We start from the raw sequence: 23607 nt of genomic DNA, 5'->3' as shown, positions 1-23607 counted from the left end.
TGAGGTAGACCTAGTTACATCTTACAAGCAGGAAAGCTAAAAGGTTACTGATCTAATGTGCAGCAGATAGACACTGTAAGATGAAATAAGAACTTTATACATCCAGAGAGAAATTGTCATGCAGCAGTTGCAGTACAAAGTAGGAAATAGTGCAAATATAAAATACCAATTAACATAAATAAAGGTGCACATAACGTTAACCCCCCCCCCCCCCCCCCCCCCCAAAAAAATGGTTTAATATATGAAAGACTTTCCATACCACCTCTACAATACCACTAATGAAGAAAGACAAAAGAATGATACGTGTAGATGACGGGTTACCTTTTTATTAACCGTATATCAACGTTACTTTTCTTTGTCTTGCTACTATGTAACGTAGTTAGCGTAAGTTTACGCACCCTCCTGGGTTTTGAGCCATTTGTCTCCATCTATCGACATCCACGAGCCACTTTGTCCAAACTGCTACTGCTCTATCCCTGTCGTTCTCTGACAAAAAAAATAATATAAATAAATTAAGACATATTCATCATCTTTTACTCAGAAATTGGTCCTCTTCAGCGTCAAAAATGGCGTAGAATCGTGGCGTTTTAAATTCAGACGTAAACTAGCTAAACGAGTTTGCGCTATCCGTCAATGTTTACAATAAAGTTTTTGTAATTTGAAACGTCCGTCCTACAAAATAGTCCGACTAGAAACACGCGTTGATTGAACAGGTGTTGTGTCGAATACTGTTACCCAGTCGATATGTGTTCCCTCCTAGCTAAACCTGTATCAACCCTCATCTCTAACCGCAACGACCAAGGGGGCGCTATCGCTTTAACTGAAGGGAGGCGCTATTCGATGAGGGAACTGATTTCGACATAACACCTGTTCCGGTATCTGTCATTTCGTTGTAGGCTAAATTAGCCATTTTTAACCGTCATACGTAAATACTTGAGATATGTTTGCGTGCTTGTAAATGGACGGTGTGCCTTGCCTTCGAGTGTCGCAGTGTCATGCACAGGAGTTCAGGTAATCAGCCATATAGCGTAGCTGCTTAAACTAGGTTAGCTAGCAGCTAGCATGGGAACCAGATACACTGATGGGAACCAAGAGCAATGTGGACTGTGGCTGTCTGTAGTCATTTTAATAATATTTTTTATTTAAAAATAATCTTATATTACGGTTGAACCTCTCATCTTACAGGAGATGTCTACAGTCTAAAGGGGCTCTTGATCTGAGTTTGTCCTTACTGAAAGACTCAGATGAGACAGTCCTCTTGCCCATTTCACCATCCTGTCTGCCACAACTTGATCTGCGCTCTCTCAGAGCCACAGTGGCTTCAGATGATGCTTGTGAAATAGTTTGGAGTCAGGTAATTAAGCTGAGCTTCCCTAGAATACAATAAGTAACAGATAGTGCAGCTTTAAAGTATTTATATGTATCTCCTGTTGTCTGTCCTGTTTGCACCACAGTCCCACCTGCAGTCGAAGACAAAGAGAAGAAGGACAAGTGGCACTAAACTAGAGAAAATCGTCCAGGAGGTGTTGGAATCTCACGGTGAAGGATGGACAGAGGAGCTGAGGGGGGACCTCCCTCGCAGCTTCCAGAGGCATGGAGACCTCCTCCTGCTGGGAGACAACTGCTTCTCCCTGCCACTCTGGAAGAAGATGGGTACTGTTCTCAAGCTCAACCACACTTTACTGTAGTAATATGTGTACAAAAAAGACATTTATTGATTGCTTTTGACTTTCTTTTTTTAGATCAACAGATATGGAGTGCGGTGGCCAGAGGACTGGGGTCAAAGCGGCTGGCAAAGATGAGTCGAATATCCTCAGATGGTTTTCGGTCTCCTGTGGTGACGATGCTGCTAGGAGAGCACAGCTGGGTCAAACATGTGGACAATAGGATTAGGTAGGTCTCAGTCCTAATCAATCAGTCGGTCATTTGCTGCTGATTTGCAACATGAAAGGGTTATTGGGCACACGACGGAAAAATGTGACCATGACTAAAACACGTCTTAACTTTTGAGTTCTTCACCTTTTTGTTTCAGTTATGAGTTTGATGTCACCCGATGCATGTTCTCAGCTGGAAACATAACGGAGAAGCTCCGGGTGGCTGGATTCGACTGCAGAGGGGAGACTGTGGTGGATCTGTATGCAGGTGGGATAACTGACAGTGTGTGACAGGTGTTGACATTGATGAATAATTATTATTTTTTTTACTTAATCATCAACAAAGGAGAAGGGTTTTTTGTCTTTAGTCCAGGTTCCAGGTGTATTTCCTGCCCCGTCATGTTACTTTAATTGTGTCCAACCCTTGTACTCTTCAGTGGTAATTAAACATAATTTTAATTATTAACTATCACAGCTGTATCTTGTGTCAGGTATTGGATACTTCACTCTCCCATATCTGGTCCACGCGGGGGCCAGTCGTGTTCACGCCTGTGAGTGGAACCCTGACGCAGTTCAAGCTTTAGAAAAAAACCTCGAGGCAAACGGGGTGTCCGACCGCTGCACCGTTCACCAGGGAGACAACCGACAAGTAATGTGTCCATATGTGTCCCATACTGATCATGTGACGTGGATTGTTTACACACAAGTTACAATATTAGCTTAATATTACTAGATCACATCTCTGTGTTGTCTTCAACTGAGATCTAAATGAGGTTCACTCAGATATTAGTGGCATTGATGAGGTAATATCACAATAATAAAATAAGGAAAACCAACTATTACAGTTTGTCTATCACTGTTGTTATAAATAGATTTTTCTGTGGAAAAATATTGTGAAAATACAATGATAATGTGATGTTTTGATACACAATTCTGTCATTTAAATTGATAACAAGCTGATTGTATTTCAAAACATCAACAAAATATTATACACATGAATATATCTCCTCCTGAATAGCTCAAATCATCATCATCAATATTTTCTGCACTGACTGTAGCTAAATGAATCAGCTTTATTACAAGAATGAAAAATAATGACACAAATCTATACACATTTTTTGGGGAAAATAATTTAGCATAAAAGAGCTAATATGAAAGAGCTTTTTATTTTTGTATTGTTTAGCTCCAGCTGTGTGACATCGCTGACCGAGTGAACCTGGGTCTCATACCGAGCTCCGAGGACGGCTGGCCTGTTGCCTGTCGACTGCTGAAGAGAACAACCGGTGGCGTTTTGCACATTCACCAGAACGTTACGTCAGCGATCGGCGATGACGCCCACAGGACTTCTGGGAAGAAAGCTGCCGAAGAGGCGTGGCAGGCCTGGGCTGATGACACAGCAGACCGCATCGCCTCTCTTTTAGAGGACACCACTGGCGCACGGTGGATAACAAACAACCGGCACATAGAACATGTGAAGTCGTACGCACCTCATGTTCACCACGTGGTGCTGGACTTAGAGTGCAGACCACCCTGAGCTGAGGAGATCAACACAAATGTTTAGTGCGTTCATGATTCTAATGTGCTGCTGTCCAGAGAAGAAATAGGAAGCTTTGTTGTCCTGTCAGATAGTGAAATCAGCTGATGCTGTGTTTTTATAAACCTTTATTTATCCAGGGCAGGTTGGATGAGCACAAATGCTATTTTTCTGTATTTTTTAAGAAACGCCCTGCATATATAATCCCATCTGGAAGCTGCCAAGCTGTACCACAACCACAGCCTTATCTGTCGGCCAACGGATAACAGTGGTGGGTTGAGGCGATTTGCTCAAGGGCACCTCATTGTCGTGTTATACTCACTGAAAAAAAAACAAAACTGCATGAGTGGAGAGACGGAGTGCCTTTTGCTTACATACCTGGGAGTTACTGAATGGTTTGATAAGCATGGAAATGATGTGAATCCTATGATTATGCCCTTCACAGTCAGCAGGTCTGACTCCAATTGAACAGCGACGGGAGATTTTGGACCCAAATAAGGGAACGTCTTCTGGATGACTGGTGTTCATCCCTCCAGTAGAAAGCACTGAAGCTGCTCTGGTTGTGGTGGACCAACATGTTACGAAGACGGCAGATGTTGTTTTTCTTTTTCCTTTGTCGCACGTCTGTAAATGCATGGAGGCACCTGGTTGTGCATATTTAATTAGTTGGGACTAAAAGCTGTGTGTTTCAGACATGAATATTTATATTTAAATCAACAAAGACTCTCATGCTTAAATAAGATTATATTTACAATGGGGACGAGAGACCCTAGGAGGTTAGTCATTCATTTTTGAGAGAAATAATCTCTCACACTGACCTCTTAGATAACAGATGTGTTTTAAGTCTGGGTGAGACTTTAAAACTATTTATATAAGCCGGGTAATCATTTGCTTAACAATGTGTTCCACCAACACTTTGCATACGCCTTGATAACAAATATTGGCATGGTGTTTACGCAGGCACACCATCTGTAGTGCATCATTTTCTCAATACCAATAAATGGCTCACTCTTTGTTTACTTATTGCTTTTCTCACTCAACTTTTTTTCTTTTCTTTTTTTTTTCTTCAAAAGTAAAAAGCCTGCACTTTCCTGAAACTGTTACCGGTCACGTTCGGGAGGGTAAAGTGAGCAGAGCTAAATTAATGGAGTGTTTCAATGGGTCACATGTTCCACGTGCAGCCCTCCTGTGGTGCACTAGGCTCAAGGAAATGCACCTGTCATGGAAAATGTGGAGAGGCGCGCTCCTGCCTCTCGGCTGCAAACTTTCCTTATCTTCCGGTACTCGGGACTCCTCGAGCGCACAAAAGTCAACAGTTTTTTTTGGAGACGGAAGGCAAGAAGAAGAAGACGAAGTGGAAAAGTCAGTGCTGTGTTCACAGCCAACGAGGAAAGTGAGTGAACCAGTTTATGGACACACGGAAATGTAATAATTTTAAATGCACTGTTAGCTCGTCTGCTACTTTTAACCCTTTTTGTTGTGTTTTCCGTCAGGAATATCTCGCTGTCCCCCGTAGTGACGCAATCCGTGTAGCGGTGGTGAAGTCGACTTTTAACAGGTGGGTCATTTTATTTATTTATACATATATTGCGTAGTTCCATTTTTCTTTTAATTGACAGCGGATTTGTTATTTATCCATGTGGTAAAATAATCAAATCGTTTATTCCCAAAATCGTCATCCTTCACAACCGGATAAAAGCAACCGGTTTAATAAAGACGAAGTGAGTGTGGAGTAACGTTAGTTTGATTTTCAGCTGGTAACGTACCGTTTGCAGCTGGTTTTTGACCATTTGTCGCACTTTTGTTGAGCTTCAAGAACGACACGCGCATTATTTGCTCTCGTGGGTTTCCCACGTTTGTCTGTCAGTGACATTTGCAGTTTTTTTTAAACATGTCTCAATGTTTGTTTTCAACAAATTCCTTCTTCATTATCCATTGTTTCGTGTTCGTAAAGGATGTTTGTGCACTATCTCTGTCATCTGGTGCAGACGCATGCGCCATTTCCTTGAAGGTTAAGTTTTACCTTATCAAGTTGCCTTACAGGTATTATTGGACTTCTGCTACAGTTAGTCGGCTTCAGGCATTCAAACAATGAGGAAACATTTTTCAAAGCAGTCTTGAATTACAGCTTTTCACACTTGTTCTGTACTTAGCGAGCACAATTTCCTCCCTTTTTAATTTCTTTTGATCCACTTCAAATGGAGCGTAGAGTTTCTGAAGGCAGCATGACAGACATGGGTGGATTATGAGACAATGGGCCTCTGCATGGGCACAGATATTCAAAAGGCCCCAGCTCCTCTCCTACAGAGGAGCAAGACACACACGTTACAACCGCGAGTTGTTTTTATGTTCTATTGTGTCTCTTTATGGTTGTTTTCCCTCCTTTCATAGTCGTGAGTCTATTTGCAGCTGTTTTGGTCTCTTTGTAGTCTTTTTGTGTGTTGCTTTGTGGTCATTTTGGAGAGACAGCGAGATCCTCCTTGTGGCACTGGCACCTCAGTGGCACTTCAGCGGCAAGCGTCAGTCAGTTCGGCACTCGTTCGGCTGCCGAGCTGAGCGGGTGGAGCCACATTTCCTGACCACTCATTGTTGTCACGATAGGATTTTGATTAAACTATATTACGGACTGTATTGCATCAAACAATAAACAGATTAATCGAAAAGTAGTAGAAGATTATTGGATAATAATTAATGGATAAATTAATATTAAATCGCATGTAGTCAACTATTGTTGCTAGCATACTCCAATCGGCCCACGTTTATTTATTTTTATTTATTTATTTTTTCTTCTAATGTTACCTTGGTGTGTGCTTGCACCATAGACTAACGGTTGACTTGCATACGGTCATTCTATTGCCTTCACTTTTATTTTGACATTTGTTTACTTCCGGACTACCTGTCTTACTTTGCGTCAAAACGTACACGGCCCAGGGGGGAAACAATCCTCTGACGCCTAGTGGCACTGCTCTGACTACTGGCGACACTCCTGTGACAACTGTTGGCACTGGCAGCTTGTGGCACATAATGACACCTACATATAAGCAGAGGAAGAGTGAAAATATTACTTTTTTTTTTTTTTTTTTTTTTTTTAATGATTCGAAAATTTAGGCATAACCACTTGTCAGGGTCATTTGGCACTCTGTAGATGCTTGGATGTCACGAAAAAGTGAAAAACAAACAAAAAAGAGTGGAAAAACGTAATAGTTGTTGATTATTGCAGCTGGTAATCTTTGACTATTAAGACCTAATAATAAAGATAGTAAAGATTGTATTTTTATTTCAAAACGGTCTAAATCATGACGTTGATGGCGGAAGTATTTAAATAAAGTAAAAGTTGAACCTGGTTCCTCACAGGCATACCGTTATAAGCCAGCTACATAGATTGACTTATTCGGACCGTTACTGAGTTACATTTCCCATCCGATTTCAATGGGTGCTGTTTATATTCAGGGGTTTATGATCTACGTGTTAAAAAACACGTTTTTTCTCCAGTTAGTTAGAATCTACTATGATGATAAAACTGATTTATGGCAGCTGACCTATCGTAACAACAATGGGTGCTCTCAGGAAATGTGGCTCAGCTCGGCAGCTTATTGACGGGTGCCAAGCGAGTGTCGCTCGCTTGGCACAGTTGTGGCGCCTGACTGACGCCTGACTGACGCTTGCCGCTGAAGTGCCACAGACTAGCCACTGCGGTGCCAGTGCCACAAGGAGGATCTCGGCCTTGCACTCATTTTGAGTCTCTTCCTGGTTGATTCGTGTCTCTTTGGCTGACATTTTTTCAGTGAAGGTCAGGGGGTTCTCTGACACTTTGGGCCTCTGGACCTGTGCCAGACAATGTATCACCCGACATCCATGATGACGGGTGATACATTGGGATTAAACTAATTGTGAAGTTACTGAACTCCACCCAGATCTCTGTATCCTTAGAGGGTGGGAACCCTTCATAGTAGCCAAGTTCATGTTGTTTTGCCTGTCTCACTTAAAACAACCTTTCACCCGGGCAGAGGCTTTCTGTGGGAAGTTTATAATCCTCTAGCATCCTGGTTCCTTTGAGTCATCTATCATTTTTGGAACACTGGATGAGGCCAGTAGTTTGCTCCAAAGCTGTAGACTAATTCCTGTCCTTGTATGAAATGGAAAACATGCCTCAGAGTCGGTCTCTGTTGGCTTACTGGTTATCTACATTCACATGGGCAACCCTTTTTTGACAGATGGACATACGGCTTTTTAAATACAAGGAGGCAACAACTCTTGTACTCAAACTATCCATCACAAAGTTGCTGTACTGAGGCTCCACTGTATGGACTGTACCCTTATTAGTCATTTGGTTAGGACCACACAGCTGTTTCTGCCCGTCTGTGTCTTCATCACTGCTGGGCATCACGTCAACAAGTTCCTCTTTTTACTGCAGAGCTCTGCTTCGGTCGCCTCACATCAGAACATTAATACAGCCTCTCCAGTAGTGAAACAGTGGAGAGTTTGTTCCTGAGGATTTGTTCTGTCTATAGGAGATCTCCTCGATGCCACTGAGCTGAGCCAGTTAAGCTGCACTGAGGGTTTATGGTTGAAGGCACGATGCCCGAGGCCGCCGACATGATCAACCTGGGCTTCCTGTCCGAGTCTGAGCGGGAGCTGATCCTGGAGGTGCTGCAACGGGACGAGGAGCTGAGACAGGCTGAGGAGCAGCGTGTGCGGTGAGAACGGAGCACTTCCTCCTAATAATTTATTTTCAAATAAGACACATTTTCAGATTTGGAACCGGAACAGAAGTTGAAACCAGTGAATTCTTGGCATTTTTACCTACATGATAAAAGTAAATGAAATACTTCTGTTAATTGATTATTCAACAAGTTGTATCAACTATAAAACATACAAATCAAAATGTTTTTTTTGTAATATTGATCTCAACCATATCACTCTGCACCAGTCCTCGATTTGGATCCATCATACATCCCAAAATGTATCTTTTAACCCAAAAATGAATGAGGTTTATATCATTTATCAAATTTTTTTTTCAAGAGGGATACAAGGAAATGTATAAATGTTACAATATTTAAAATAACCAGTCAAGAACTTTCTCAAAAGACAATTTCTCATCTTTAATATTTGTGTTGCATCTCAGGAGTTTGAAGACGGAGTTGCTGGAAGTGAAGAGGAAAGGGGCCAAACGTGGCAGTGGAAGATACAGTGACCGTAGTTGTGGCAGATGCCAGCAGCCTCTGAGTCGACTGACTGTGTTCTCCAGCCAGTGTAAGATTTGCAATCACCATGTGTGCAGCAAGTGCCGAACAGTCCTCCCCGAAGGATCCTGGCTGTGCAACGTGTGTGCCAAAGAGTCGTAAGGGATTGTTTTTGTTTATCCTTTAACTTGCCAGAATAATTGTGTCTGGATAAAATCAGTTTGTCTTTAGGGTTTATATTCTTCAGATTGTCAACAAATCCTGAAAAAGCTCCAGCCCATCCATGCCTAGTGAATATGTAAAAGTCACACATGAATTGTGCTTATATTTATAATAAGTTTGTGTTATCGGTCGACAAACATTAAAAAAGTGCCAGCGTCCCTCACAATTAGCAACTGTAGCACGTGCTCCTGACTGTAATGGATGTATATCTGAAAAGTAACTTAATTAACTGATGAATGAGTGTAAATTCTGTTCAGTTTACACCTCTTTTTTTAAAAAAAAGTATTTGTGTTGGATTCTAGTGATCTAAAGAAGAGGACAGGTGACTGGTTCTACGATCAGAGGATCAACCGATTCTCCCTGATGCCTGTACACGACCTCGTGAGAACCTCCCTGAAGAAGAAAGCTCAGGGTGAGTGCAGGAAGAGGAAGTGGGTATCGACTGTTCAACCAGGAATGTAAACAGCTCTCAGCCGGGGCCAAACGAAATGCCCACAGTCACTGGAATGTAGTCCCAGTCCCAACAGGAGGAGGAGGAGAGAAATGTTAAAAAAAACTGCAGTAACATTGTTGTTTGTTTAACTGGTGTGCGATTTGACTTTTGTTCTGTGTTTATAGGGAATAAGCGTGAGACCACGGGAGAGACACTGTTGAGAAGCACTGAAATGAACCCAGATCCTCCGATTCCCATGCCACGGGTCAGGCAGAAGAATCAGACAACAGATGACAAAGGGTGCGTCATCATTGCTCTCGTCACTTTAAGAAATGTTAATGGGTGCTCAGATAAAGAACATTTCAACCGTGTCATATTTACAGTCATTCAAATGAGAATTCAGGATCGATTGCTTCAAAGGAATCATTTGAATCAAAGGAGGAAGTTTGGTCAAAGTCAACACGCAGTGACTCGGAGTCAGCAGAAAAGAACAGTATAAGTAGCAGTAAAGCAGACACTGAGTCTGGCCATGTGACCCCTGAGCAACAAAGGTAAACTCACCTTAATTTATTCTGAAACGTCCAAACACCACACGTTGACTTCAAAGACCCACTTTAATGGCAGGGGGTGTCGTGTTTGTCCCTCCTTCCCCATAGCCGGTCAGTGTACTGGAGTAGTCCAGTCTAAGATCATTTTTAATTACAAACTGCTTTGTAATTTGTTTTCGAAAATCCTTTTAACAATCCGATAAATAAGTTGAATATTCACAATTTATTTTTACTACACAGTTGGATTTGGTGGCCTGAAGCCTAAACTTCATAGTTTACACTAAAATAGTACAAAAGTGTTAAAGTGGAGACATAAACATTAAAAAAATAAGTTATTTACTTTGCAGTGAAAAAAGATTGCCGTTTATGTAGTTTTCAATAAATCTTGTGAAGAGAGATGTGTTGTCTTGTTGCACTGTTAAAATGGAGAATAATACTAATAATAAAGCATTACATTCAGCTTCGTTGTATGTAGATGGGTGTGGAATATCCTGAGAAGCAAAAACTCCTAAATCATGAGCAGGACAGCACTTCAATGAAGGTATTTACTCATGCAGGGACATTTTGGGCTTGGTTAAAAAATGATTGCCTGCGTGCACGCTGAGTAATCATCTGCCTGAAACGTCCGTGCATGAATAAATAACTTAATTGAAGCGCTGTCCTGTTCATCTTTATTCGGGTTATAGTAAAATCCACAGGTTGCATACAAAATTTGCTGAGATGTCCCAATTGCCAGATAGTCTAATTGTGACACATGTAGACACTGGGTCACACTCACAAGTTGAAAAAGTCAGTTTACATCTATTTGAATGTAACATGTCGTAGCTGTTATTAATGATGTGTGTCATCACACAGGGGAGAGGATCCTTTCGTTCCGTCCAGCCCAGCAGGGTCCACTGTTTCCAGTCTGACCGCTCCAGTCAAAGCGGATAACGGTAGCGTCGACAGCGCCAACTTGGAAGATAAAAATGTATGCTTCTTTCAAGTGACGGGTTCATGTTTCTGTGTCAAACCATTTTAAGGATAATGTTCTGACTGGCTCCCTTTATCTGTCACTACAGGCTCCAGAAGTAAAAGCGGTCAGCCCGAACCCAGACATAGATGTCGATCGACTCTTCAAGAAGAGCATCAAACGAGACCCAAAACCTTCTGGTTAGCATCTGTTGTTACCATGTGCCATTCAGTTGTTTTTCTTCGTCGAGAACCAAAAAGAAAAACTTTGTGTGTATCGCAGCTTAATTGCTGGTTTGACTGTTTTATAACAGAGTTCGGATCGACACTGGATCTGCGTGATGGACTGGACAAATCAGAGGCCTCAATGGGCAACAGGAGCCAGTCTGTACCGGCCCTCGACATTCAGGTAAGAATCTAGCTTTTCATACTTATAAACTGTTTTGTCATGAATCTGTTATTTCTTTTATTTTTCCGATCAACTGAAATGCCTAGAAGTGATTTTAATTTTTTAATATTTTTTGTTGCCATATTAGAAAAACATTTCTTCTTCTTTTTTCTTCTTTTTTTTACATTCTGCACCATAATGAAGTAAACTCAGTGTAGGAACATGCAACTGATCCGTCTACTATTACATTTTATTATTTAAAAAAATAATAATTTTCAATTAAAAAATGTTCAGCATGCCTAGCACTACGATATACTTCAGGAGGCAGTTTTCGTAGATATAGCTGTCCAGCAGCAACCGAGCAGAAAGTCTCTAACAGAGAAAGTGACAGTCAAGCCTCTAATCAAAATGAAACCTGTTTAGTGGCTCCATTAAATGTTGGTCTTTTGAGGCTGTTTGCATGCTATCTCTGCCTCTCCTGTGGTGGTTTATTTCCTGTGCTATTCGTTAAACATCATTGCCAAATGGAGACCATCCTCTGATTGTAGGAAATAACACTAAAGCCTGGCATTTACAGTTGATGTTCTAAATAGTTCAACAGTTTTCTGCTTTTTAAAATGACTATAAAGAAGTTGTTGGTTTTTTTTTAATAACACAAGCCTAATTTTTTCTTACAACAAAAAACTAATGAGGATAAAAATCCCACTGTGTGTCTTTGATCAGACTTCCAAATGTTTATTATGTTGCCACAGGAAGACGGAGAGGAGGATGAAGATATTGACAGCTTGGTTAGCTTTCATAAAAGCACAATCGCGTCAAGCTCCTACAGCCTGAATAGCTCAAAGGTAAAGTATTGACGTTTCTCACAGCTCGCATTAGTCCTCTAAAGGCTCTTTTGAAGAGCAGCTCATTATGTCTCTCAGAACGGAACCAATGTTGGCTAATCTGAACGAGCATCTATAACCTCAGGATATCCTGCAGCAAGTTAGGAAGTGTGAAATTGATGTGTGGCGTCTACCAAAGTGTTTCTATAGTTACCAAAGGCACAGGGGAGAGCAAAGCTGAGGCCAGATATTGACAGAAACATCGTGATCTTTGCTAATTGGTTTGTCCGTCTGTTAACCCTTTCAGTATTTATGTATAATGTATGATTTATTTTTTGATCTGCAGCGATAAAACCTGTAGAGCGTGTCTATCCAAACATGATCTTAATGTTAACATTTTATATTAATGAATCCTGGAACAAACACAGGAGTTGTTGGTGATTATCTATTTAGGTCAGATGTATGTATGTTTCACCAGAGCACACTGGGCAGCCTGATGAGCATTTACAGTGAAGCAGGAGACTTTGACAGTGTGGAGGTGAGCGGAGACCTCCTCTTCTCTTTGAGCTACGACGATCACACCCAGAGCCTCCAGGTCCTCATCAAGGAGTGCCACGGGCTGGCCTACGGCGATGCCTCGAAGCAGCTTTCCCACCCGTAAATGTTAAAATCTCTCTCTTTCTTCAAGCGTAGATGTAATGTGGAGCTCCACGAGGCGAAACACATCATTTGAAGCACAGTTTGCTCAAACTTTGGCTTTCAGAGTGCAGATTGTGGCTCTGAAACAGACACATGGTTCTATATATATATACACACACACACCCACACACACTCCCCTCAGTGATGTTAACTCGGCTTTGAACTGTGCAGATAAGAAGTTGCTGTGTTTACGAAAGTCTTGATACTCGCCCCCCCCCCAGAGGTGATTACTTGAGCTTCACAGGAAATTGAATGTCAACAGATATTTTCACAGCATTTAATCAGGAAATAAGGCAAAAGAACCAGCAGTCACGTCCGGCGGGAGAAAACACCGTCTGTTCTGTTTTTGTGTTTCAGTTACGTCAAATGTTATCTGCTCCCTGACAAATCTCGCCAGAGCAAAAGGAAGACCAGCATCAAGAGAAACACGGTCAACCCCGTCTACGAAGAAACACTGAAGGTGATGGTTTATAGCGTGCACTTCTCTAACTGCACTGCAACTGTTGACCTTATCCTGTTGACTTAATAACACTCCCTGATTAGTGACCTTATGCAATACCTGCTGCAAATAATGACCACACCTACAGAGACTATAAGATTGATATTGACATTAAAGATAAGAAAAGCTGTTGTCAAATATTGATTTTTGGTCCTATGTAGTCTGCTTAAATACAGTGACAATACTGCTAAAAGGCAAGCAGCTGGATGAAACAATTTGTGAATGATTTGCTCTGTAAAAGAGGAAGAAGGTAATTATTTAGATTTTAATATGGTTAATGGCACTTCAGATCTATATTCATCTTCTGCTTTAATCTATGATTCATTTAGAACTCCGTCAGCACTAGAGCATTGAAATGATATACGGTTTCAGTATTGAGACAGCCCTTTGATCAATCCTGTCGTCTTCTCCTCCTCTTCTCCCGCTAACAGTACACTATCAGCCGCAGTCAGCTGGCCACTCGCTCCGTCTTGGTATCGGTCTGGCATTATGATCGCTTCAGCCGCAACGCCTTCCTCGGAGAGGTGGAGATCGCTCTGGACACCCGAGACCTCGACTCCCCGTACACGGACCGCGTGATTCTCATGGGGAAGGTAGATCAGACTGAAAGACGCATGAAAGACTTCTTGTTGGTACACATGGCAGTCTAATGGAGGTTAGGAACTCCACAGGATACCTCTTGTGGATGGATTTATCATAGTGGAAACACCTGAAGGAAAAGGACTTAAAGGTGTTTGTTTATCCTTATGATCCAACAAACGTGTTAAATGTATTTCCTTCTTAAAATGTTTGCCACATTTTTTTTTATTTGCTATTTTTCTTAAAGGTTTAAAGCCTGCATTGTTTGCATACACGTTAACTTGTCAAACAAAAAGGAGACCCAATGTGTAAAATATTGCTGCATATCGCTCCTGGAGGTCAAAAACTGCACCTGTTCAACTCATATTTATTTATAAATAGTGTTACCAACATTTTTTATATTATGTGGAGTACCATTTTTTTTTCAGAGAAAACAAAAAGTCTGGCAATCAAGACTTGGTAAGCGAGTTGTCAAATGGACAAGAGAACAAAATGTGCTCCAAAAAAAGCACAATCATGTATGACAAAAGTGAGGTAGAGAGGACCTGAAAATGATGTGAAAACTCTCCTAACCTCAAACGGATTGGATCATTTGTTAATCTGTGTAATTATAAGTAATAACCCTAATTCAAAGAAAGCTTTTGTAAATATGGTTTGCTATGTTAATGGTAATTTCCTTCCACGCACATATATTGACATTTGCCGCCGCAGCCATCCAGTGTCAGTCAGGTTTTGGTGTTGAGGGCTGCTTGTTGGTATCTGTTGTTGTTGTTGTTGTTGTTGTTGTTGTTGTTTGGGTTTGTGTTCTGAATATGATGTACCTTTTCTTAAACAGTCACCCTCTGGTGGGTCTGCTTCAGCGTTTGCTCAGTACAAAGGAGAGCTGGTGATCTCCTTGAAGTACGTCACACCTACGAAGCCAAAAACCGAGAAAACCAAAGGTAAGACTATGACAAGAAACTCTGACTGCGTTTGACGCACTTTGCCTTCATTTTCTAAGAGTGTCCAGCTTCTCCTCAGGCAAAAAGGCGGTGATGGAGGGAGGAGAACTACATGTCCTTATTAAAGAGGCAAAGAATTTGATTGCAATGAAACCAGGAGGGACCTCGGATAGCTTTGTAAAAGGGTGAGTGATGAACTCCGCAGTCGTAAAATGGCATGTTGCATTTCTCTTTTAAAAGACCTAACTTGTTTGTGGTTCTGCAGGTACTTGTTCCCAACTAAGGCCAAGACCACAAAGAGGAAGACTTCAGTTGTGAAGAAGAGCCTGAACCCCCACTACGACCACACATTTGTGTACAAGGAGCTGGCTCTGGAGCAGCTGGAGGAGATGTGTCTGGAGCTGACGGTGTGGGACAGAGAGGCCATGTCGAGCAACGAGTTTCTGGGAGGAGTTAGTCTCGGCTCCAAAAAAGGTAAAAGATAGAATTCAATAAATCTTATAAATACTTTCTTCTTTTTGCACCTGGCTTTCATGTGAGAAGTGCTTTTGTGAGAATGAATCAGATATTTCTCTTTTTGTGTTACTATTGTTATTGTGGGAGGTCTTCTTAGGCCTATTGGTATTGTATTGTAATTCACCTTTTTTGTAAATGTCACCAAATTTGTAGAGGTGAGCGTTTAGGGATTCTGATTTAATTAACGTCTTTTTGCTTTTCTTTTTGAGGTGGTAGATTCTGTTGTTTATTCTTTTGGCCTTGGTTCATCCTGGTTTATTCTGCTTTTTGTTGTAGTAATCGTTTGGTTTAACCCTCTAGACGTAGGTGTAAAATTGCAGGGAAGGAAAATGTAATGAGCCTTCATAAAAAGATAAACTAATACCCTGTCTACCCTTTTCTAGTTTAAATAGTTCCATTGCCACAGCGTTATTGCCTTTTGTGAGAAAGATGCGCTTCATTTTAGATTACTAAGCACCTTCAAGGCTTCCATTTGTTTTCCACAGTGTGTGAAAATTCAGCGAGTAAAAGGAATTTGCCATCATTAATAGTAAAAAAGACTCTGCACTTCATTTTACATTTATGTAATCTTCGCTCCTGCAGGCACTATAAAAACAGGAAAAGTGGAAGTGGAAATGGACCCAGTTGGAGAGGAAGTCAGTCTGTGGGAGAAGATGATGCAGTACCCAGACTCGTGGGCAGAGGGCACTCTTCCACTGCGCTCGACCATGGTGAAGGGCAAATGAGGATTGCGCACAGGCCTGCATCCTCGAGTAGAAACCAGAGACTACAAAGAGGAGAAGCTGTGGGGTCTGTGACAAATATGAGATTGTGGATTATTATTACTATTATTTTGCCGTTTTATCAGACCTGAAGCTTGTCTACTGAAGTGAACCTACACGCTGGTTGGCTGTAAGCAGACACACAGCTCACTGGCCTGCTGAACATCTGCCTCCCTGTATGGGGTTTATCTTTAGCACCCCCCCCCCCCCCGACTGCGGACTGGTGTAACCGTTGAAAATGTGCCAAAACATCACAACACTAAACTTTGGTCTGATTTTTAAGAGCACTTGCACAGTCATTTTATGTTTTTAACATTCAGGCTGTATACAGTACATTATTGCACAGAAAAGGTGTTGTAATGATTCACCTTTTCCCTTATTATTATGTACAGAATTACACAGATGCGTGGGAAAACAAGTCGTTTTAATCTGGTATTATACAACATTTCTGGTATTGTATCCAACAAATTGTGATACTTCTGTAAAAATTATATTTATATTAGTTGCATGAAAAGCCTTATTTTATTACTTTTAATGAATTAAATGTGTCTGTTTGCTGGTTTATTTGTAGATTTTAAACTTTTAACTGTGATCAGTCGTGTTTACCTCAAGGTTGCCATGAATATTCTGTTCACCCAATAAAAGATGTACTAAACCCAAAGACTGTTCTTGAGCGTCCATACCAGCTGGATTTAAAAACAATCTGTCCACTCAAGACTTCCTCAGCAGTCTGTTGTTGAAGTGACGTCTTAAGTCCATTCAACATCAGATCAGAACATGGGCTCTTTGACAAAACTACTAATCCACATCATGTATCCAACATGTTATCTATGGTTATAACAATGTGTTTTACTTTCTGCAGCTGTGATGTCCATTTTCTGGATTGTTTGAGAGAGAAAACAGTGCTAGAACTTCAGTGTTAAGTGATCACATTTGAACACGAGGAACAGCCTTTTTGTCCTTTTTTCTCCTCCTAATGTCCCTCTGGACCCGTTGTCTGGTCGTTTGTCCTCCTTCCTCATCTTGTGTTTAGTAAAGCTGATGAGTTTATCACTGTGGCAACCGGAGAGGTTTATTAAATTAGTCACAGAAGTCCCTGTGGAGCTCCAGTCTCTCTCGCTCCTCTTCATCCAGCAGGAAGCTATCGATGGAGGCGAACAGCTCATCCGACGCCATCGGAATGATGAAGCGCTCTCGGTCCAGTCCGCGCTCGTCCAGCAGCAGCATGCTAAAGTAGAACCTGGAGATTCTGAACACTTGTCTACAGAGAGACACACATTGAATTGTTAAAGGATCACTCCAACATCTAATATTTTGATGTCATTAAAGCTGCAATATTTTTAAAACAAAGATTTAGGGGGGAGCTTATCACACACGAGACAGCTATTTCCCCTCAGGAGTTGGTGGAGACCATAACGGAGCAAGAAGAAGAGTGATAATTGTACTAAAATTCACCAGGTGGCCAAAAACCCAACTACAAATGAAAGATAATGTTGCTTCGAAAGTCAACCAAACAGTAAAGCTGTCAGCTTTCAAAACCGAAACAATTAGCTGAAAGATGCTAAAAGGTGTCTGTAGAGCTTTAATAAAATATAATGTATAAAAATAATATAGTTGGGTGATAATTCTCTTTTATAATAGTCACCTAATGCATTACTAACATTAAAACATTCATTCAATCTTAACTCTGAAATGCTCTCTTGTTTACATTTATGGCGATATCCTTTAGCCCTAACGAGCATCGATCTGATGTAAACGGTTCCCTCCACTTTTTCTACCTTAGTGATGTCGGATTGTCTGCATTTCTCAGAGTGCTTTGCATTACGCTCATAAAATGTACGTCGATATGCCACAGCTGTGGGATTTGTGTGTCAGTGGAGAGACTGAAAAGATTTTCCAGTCTGGAAAAAGTGAGCAGCGCCACTTACTCCGATTACACATCTCTTTCTCTCTTCTGAGATAAACTAGTACCTACATGCTTGTGTTTGTGCAAAATGTGGACTTTTAAAGAATCCCTCTCATGAGAACCAAAGCCAGGTGTTTACTTTTGATGTTCTGTCAGTCTCGTCAAAATCCCATTACTGCAACCCTGAAATTATTATGTTGCTATTTTTAACAGTGTTAATCCTTCAAGTAGATTTTTTCCACAGAGGATCCCTTTTTATTAGGAGGCTCCTGACATTTTTAAGAGAGTGAGGAGAAACAACCCCTTACTGTTAATGAGAAGGGGAGTTCTTTAAAGCCATACAGGCACACACACACAGGATGAACCATAAAACTGCTGAATAAGTAGGCCAAGCGAGGAGGTATCTGACTATTACCTCAAACCTTCGATGACTTCAGAGCCGAGCAGACTTTCTTTAATGCGGCCCGTCTCTCGAGGCGGGGATCCCAGGAGCTCGATGACGGTTACATGTCGCAGGTCTAATCCACAGTCTGATTTCTGGTTGAAACAAAGAAAACAAGGAACAGATTTGTAGGCTCTTGTTTATTTAAACTTCTTATCATTTTGGGAGGGAACAAAGCTTTTCCTCACTTGTATCATGATGTTCTGCAGCTGGTAGTCTGGGTCAGATATGTTGGGCGCAGACATGATCAGCAGCCTCCTCTTTTCATAGAACTGATCCAGGAGAGCGGAGACCGTCTTTACATCTGATTTAATCTCCATTGCTAGAAACACACAAAGTCGCAATTGCATCCTGCATTAATACCTCACACATGTATATACTATTGTGTTCATGCTGCAAATTCATAAGCATGATTGGAATTTTCACGCGGACTCACGAACACACTCGGCAGGATTTCCTCCCCAGCTGCGGTTGAACTGGCAGATGCGACTAGATACGCCCCTCCGTTCATGTCCTCCGTCACAGTGGTATTCACATGTTGCACCATAGTTGTTCCCATCAGAGGAGCAGGTGAGGGAGCCGTGCAGAGGTGGAGGTAGCTCTGGACATCTTCTCACTGGAAGGAGGACACAATGCAAATAAGAAATCCAGTGTGTGATCCAAGTTATAATGCTGAGTTAATGTGTATCTAATAGATTTCTTAAGTCAACTTACCCTCAACACGTACAATGAACTTGCAGGCCGCTCTGTTTCTGGCTTGATCGTACACTTTGTATCGGATAATGCTCACTCCCTCTTTAAAGTCGGTGCCTGGCTCCTGGCCTACCAATATCACACTGCAGAGAGACGAGTGCAGTGAAGGCTGAGTGTTTAATTGCGTTTCAAGGTGAGCAGGAAAGGGAAGCGAAGGAAAGGAGCGACATACTCAAGTGATTTATCTGCAGTATCCGTAGCAGCCGGGGTGTCCCAGGTCACCATAGCAGTGAGCTTTCCAGGCTCGGCAACCTTGAGTCTGGATGGAGGACACTTGATCTTTGGAGGATCAGTATCTGAAATAAACAGGAAATTCCTCGTACTGTAGCATTCATAGAGCAGAATATGAAGACTGAAAGACAGCAGGCCACATTTCTGGATTCAGTCCAAAAACCAGAGGAGCAGGAAATATATACACACTGGCTTGTGAAAGAGTAATGAAACACTACACAGCAATACAGATGGCCTGACTTCAGGTTCATTTCACAGCAGTAAGTTAAACCTCTAGCTGAGACTTTTGAGACATCTGGTTCGCTGTATGGATCTGCAAAAATAAGACCTTCATTTGTACCTTCACAGTCCGGCTGCGCTCCGCTCCACGAGCCGCTGCGCTGACAGACGCGTGAGTGTTCCCCCTCGATGCGATAGCCGGGGTCGCAGGTGAATTCGCACCTGGAGTCCACCATGAAGCCTTGAGTGCAGGTGTATCTGCCGTGTGGAATGAGGTGCAGCACATGGCAACGCATCTCTGAAGGAACACCACCACAAATACATTCAGTATGTTGAGTGAAAGGGACGAAACAATCGTATCATCAGTACACAGTTTATCTGAAATGATGAGGCTGGTGATAGTCTATATTGTTGTCGACAAATCCTGTGAAGGACCAAAACCAACAATGGCTGGTACAAGGGCACTGTAGGTCTTAGCAAATGTAATTCAAACACCAGATAATAGTGCATTTGTTGGGGACTACTTTTAGCAGTGGATTAATACACAATATTCTGTGCACTGTTGAGATTTTACAACAGCAGGATGGTGTAGTCCATGTTTATGGTAATCAAGGAACATACTAGCCAGTGCAAGTGTGTTTTGAATACGGAAAAAGTAGAATATCACCAGATTCTCCCTGAAATATGAATTTAAAGTCTCAACTTCCACATACTGCGGCAGTAAGCAGTGCCAGACCAGCGTCTGCTGGCGAGGCACTGAATTGACCTCTTCCCCAGCAGTCGGTATCCTCGGTCGCAGCTCATCTCACAGCGGGTGCCCAACGTGCTCCTGTAGGACGGGCCTCGAGGGGATTGGCAGGTCACCTCCCCATTGGTCAGACCCGGAGAATGACACCAGTGTGGGTCTGTGTTTAAAGAGTAAAGCCCAAATCTGTATGTAGCACTAATGGTACTGAAGTGTCCTGTACTTAGTGTTAAAGGGACATCTGATAGTAGACAGCAGAACGCTATAATAACTGGTGTTATATTGTCATATCACCCAACTCCCCTTGTGAGTGTTTGTTTTTCCATACGCACTTTTGTAGTCCAGCTGAGGAGCGTAGTCTTCTTCTACAAAGTCATTGTAGCTGTCATGCACTGTGGTCCCAGAGACAGCTGAAAAAACAAACATCAGACAAACCATTAACATTTCTTGTGTGACCATGATTCTCCCCGCACAATCTCTTTTCCTTCTTTTCAGGTTTCCTTTAACGCGAGCTCAATAACATTCCAGTCCATAGACCTGAATCAGTGATGCTATAACAGAAACTCCTGAGGGTTTTAAACATGGAAATCCTCTAAATGGCATAAGGTTTATGTCGTTTTCCCTTTTTGAAAGGGACAGGAATTAACATAGACATGAGTGCAGAGAAAGCGTGTTAGACTAAATATTCTAGTGTTTTCTGGCATTTTGGATCGACAATAACATTCACCACAAATAAGGGCACACAGCATGTTTTCATTACTCACTTGGAGATTTTCCCTCTTACTCATCTCTTTTCATAAGCAGAAGGCGTGCATTGCCAACTGTAGGTTACTGTGGCCTTTATTTAAAATATTGTCTTTCTGCACATTAAATCCGTTTCACTGTTATCCTCCTCTCTCAGCATTTGTGGTTCGTAATCCATTTTGCAATCCGCAAAAAAATGACTCCATGTTTAGAGCTGAGTGCCAAACTTTCCAGGCTGTCAACCTCCACCCCCATCTCAAGGCAGTTCCTGTGTTGCTTCCTTTGCTGCAGCTCAACCCTTCTGTTTTCTGGCCCTCAAACAAACAGGGTTCACGTTTAACACAGTTTCTAATAATAATAATAATGATGATGCCTCACATGCAACTTCCCCTCTTTCTTCTCTGGAAGCTGCTTCAGATTGTTCCAGCGATGTGCAAATTAAAGCTATCGTCAGCATTTTTTTCTCATAATGAGCCCGATGTTCCACTCAGTAACACTTCCCCAGACTAATGTTTCCCAAGTCCCCATCACAGAGAATTAGTCACAGAGGTAAAAAAAAAAAAAAAAACAACAAGCTAAGCTCATTGCAGGGGCCAAGTAGAGGCAGACATTATTTCAGGTGACATCATGCATGGCAGTTAAAAGTCAGTATTTTAATTACATGCAGGTAAAACTACTGCAGTGCTGAAAAGTAACCAAGCACATTTACCCAATCACTGTATAATTGGTACTTAATTAACTAAACCATTTTATCTATTTTATACTTCTACTTTACTATTTCACAGGGAAATATTGCACTTTATACTCAGCTACATTTAACTGATGGCTCAAGTGCATTGTTCAAGATTAAACCAGTGGTTTCTTAAGGATTTGGCTCATGAATGCTTACAAAAAATGAAGGCTGCAACTAAAGATTATTGTCATTATTGATTCATAATTTTGTCTCAAAATGTCAGAAAATAGTTCTGTTCAAATTGCAGAACTAGTAGGCCTAGTGTTATCTTATTTTGAAATATTTTGCTGATAATACTTCTGTTCTTTAATCTAAGCACTTTTACTTGTGATGTAGTATTTCTACATCGTTGTACTGGTACTTGTACTCAAGTAAAGGGTCTGAATACTTCTACTACGAGTGTAGAATGCCAAGACACTGACACTGCAGCCACACAGTGCATCATGCACGTCTCACAGTACTGACTTTACACAGAGACAGCTGTGAGCAGAGTGAGTCCATGAGGCAGGAATGAGTCACACCAGAGGAAGGTGTGTAGTGTGAAAAAAATGTTGCCTCTTTGAGTTACAAAGGCTCCATTTATCTCTAATGACAAAGGTGTCCAGCATCCTTTCAATCACTCTGCAGTACCATCCGAGCTTCTGTGTGGATCTCAGGTCACGCTATTATCTCCGCAGGATTAAATAGAGGCTTCTGCACACTTGGCCCAGAGGGAAGACTGCTCAGTAATTAACTGGCTGTGGCCTCAACAATTCAGCACATCTGCATTTAATACAGTTGTTATTACTGGTGAGCTGAAGGCATTTCCCTATTGTAGGGGATTTCTATGTTTAAGTGACTTTAGCAATCGTGAAGATTTTTTTTTTTTTTTTACTTTTTAAAGAAGATTTTTTAAGAATGAAATGATATTTTGACTAAAGAAAGCGTGTTTCCTTATCTGTTGGACTTACCTGTGAAGTATAAAATGAGCACAGCAACAAGGCGGTTGAGAATCATGTTGACACTCCTGGAAAAAACAAACTTTTTTTTGCTCAGGTTGGTTCGGATCACAAAGTCCCTCTGAAAAAGTATGGAGTTATAATCCAGAGAAAGTTTACAATTGGTTTAGCAAACGACTTTTTAAAACTTGACTTTTTTTAAATTATCCCCGCTGAGGACAATCAGCGCTCCCGTCACACCAGAGTCTCCGCAGATTTTGAAAAGGATCCTTCTAGTTCATCATCAAAGTCAAACACCACTTGGTGGCGCTATTGGATTTCCTGTGTTGATGTTTCCTCCCTACGCTGCATTAAACATGATGACGGAGCCTTTAAACCCCGCCTCTCCAACGTCCCATAAACCCAGAAAGTGAAGGTTATTAAAGACCACACGTGAACATATAGATATACATTGATATTCGGAAGAATCTTTCTCTTTAATATTATTTATTAACTGATTGTGTCACTAATAAAATCACTGGTGGCTTGTAGTGATTTATGGGCTACATTTTTAATCTCCCCTGATTATTATAGGCTACTCATATACTCCCCATCCTCAGACATTCCGAATAGTAACTTTGCTGTTATAATAATAATAATAATGTGTACAATTCTTTATGTATATATATAGTACTTTTTAAAAACTATATACAAAGTGTTTCAAAGACATGAAAACAGAAAATACATTGTACAACTACATAATAGATCCCACAGGTCCGTTGTAATGTCCATTTACACAGTTTAATGTTATACTTTTAAAGTCTAATTTTGTTTGAATGTGTCCCACAGGAGGCCTAAAAGATACAATGCTGTAATAGAAATAAAAGATATCTTTGTGTTTATCTTATAAGCGCCGTGTTATGATCATTATATTTACCTAACTAGCTGATGTAATTTAGCCCATT

At 41.3% G+C, this 23607-nt stretch overlaps 3 protein-coding genes across 4 annotated transcripts; 2 read left to right on the top strand and 1 right to left on the bottom strand.

Moving 5' to 3' along the window:
* The first annotated feature begins 866 nt into the window (after positions 1-866).
* trmt12 (tRNA methyltransferase 12 homolog) lies at positions 867-4409 on the top strand. The gene is made up of 7 exons (XM_068715076.1): positions 867-1011; positions 1186-1354; positions 1455-1653; positions 1743-1893; positions 2033-2142; positions 2366-2523; positions 3058-4409. Exons 1-7 carry the CDS (start codon positions 959-961, stop codon positions 3406-3408), a joined length of 1191 nt encoding a protein of 396 aa, XP_068571177.1. The 5' UTR covers positions 867-958; the 3' UTR covers positions 3409-4409.
* Positions 4410-4627: 218 nt separating this feature from the next.
* sytl4 (synaptotagmin-like 4) lies at positions 4628-16613 on the top strand. 2 transcript variants are annotated; one of them, XM_068715072.1, is made up of 18 exons: positions 4628-4801; positions 4902-4966; positions 7920-8105; positions 8534-8749; positions 9116-9225; positions 9432-9546; positions 9630-9797; positions 10650-10764; positions 10856-10946; positions 11060-11154; positions 11886-11978; positions 12436-12614; positions 13014-13116; positions 13587-13748; positions 14570-14675; positions 14755-14860; positions 14941-15149; positions 15774-16613. In XM_068715072.1, exons 3-18 carry the CDS (start codon positions 7972-7974, stop codon positions 15914-15916), a joined length of 2145 nt encoding a protein of 714 aa, XP_068571173.1. In that variant the 5' UTR covers positions 4628-4801; positions 4902-4966; positions 7920-7971; the 3' UTR covers positions 15917-16613. The 2 variants fall into 2 exon arrangements, with proteins under 2 accessions (XP_068571173.1, XP_068571174.1); XM_068715073.1 differs by lacking the exon at positions 9630-9797 and having other exon boundaries at positions 4632-4801.
* Positions 16149-22926, bottom strand: srpx2 (sushi-repeat containing protein X-linked 2). Its single transcript, XM_068715074.1, has 10 exons — positions 22676-22926; positions 20581-20658; positions 20217-20408; positions 19625-19801; positions 19226-19349; positions 19015-19136; positions 18737-18916; positions 18489-18622; positions 18274-18395; positions 16149-17213 (listed from the first exon to the last, which is right to left on the bottom strand). Exons 1-10 carry the CDS (start codon positions 22719-22721, stop codon positions 17033-17035), a joined length of 1356 nt encoding a protein of 451 aa, XP_068571175.1. The 5' UTR covers positions 22722-22926; the 3' UTR covers positions 16149-17032.
* Between the last annotated feature and the right edge of the window lie 681 nt (positions 22927-23607).

Source organism: Cebidichthys violaceus, unplaced genomic scaffold (genome assembly GCF_023349555.1).
Source record: "Cebidichthys violaceus isolate CVI_PGR_0920_01 unplaced genomic scaffold, fCebVio1.0.p SCAF_2, whole genome shotgun sequence".
NCBI classification, from domain to species: Eukaryota; Metazoa; Chordata; class Actinopteri; order Perciformes; family Stichaeidae; genus Cebidichthys; species Cebidichthys violaceus.
This window is presented reverse-complemented; position numbering and strand designations above follow the sequence as displayed.

Excerpts from the sequence above, each read along its gene's own strand:
- sytl4 (XM_068715072.1), top strand. The coding sequence starts at position 7,972 with ATGGTTGAAGGCACGATGCCCGAGGCCGCCGACATGATCAACCTGGGC. Across the intron at positions 8,106-8,533 it reads GCTGAGGAGCAGCGTGTGCG|GAGTTTGAAGACGGAGTTGC; the intron begins GTGAGAACGGAG and ends GTTGCATCTCAG. Across the intron at positions 14,676-14,754 it reads AAAAACCGAGAAAACCAAAG|GCAAAAAGGCGGTGATGGAG; the intron begins GTAAGACTATGA and ends GCTTCTCCTCAG.
- trmt12 (XM_068715076.1), top strand. The coding sequence starts at position 959 with ATGGACGGTGTGCCTTGCCTTCGAGTGTCGCAGTGTCATGCACAGGAG. Across the intron at positions 1,012-1,185 it reads TGTCATGCACAGGAGTTCAG|GAGATGTCTACAGTCTAAAG; the intron begins GTAATCAGCCAT and ends CTCATCTTACAG. Across the intron at positions 1,894-2,032 it reads CATGTGGACAATAGGATTAG|TTATGAGTTTGATGTCACCC; the intron begins GTAGGTCTCAGT and ends TTTTTGTTTCAG.
- srpx2 (XM_068715074.1), bottom strand. The coding sequence starts at position 22,721 with ATGATTCTCAACCGCCTTGTTGCTGTGCTCATTTTATACTTCACAG. Across the intron at positions 19,802-20,216 it reads TGGCACTGCTTACTGCCGCA|AGATGCGTTGCCATGTGCTG; the intron begins GTATGTGGAAGT and ends GTGTTCCTTCAG. Across the intron at positions 17,214-18,273 it reads GAAGTCATCGAAGGTTTGAG|ACAAGTGTTCAGAATCTCCA; the intron begins GTAATAGTCAGA and ends GTCTCTCTGTAG.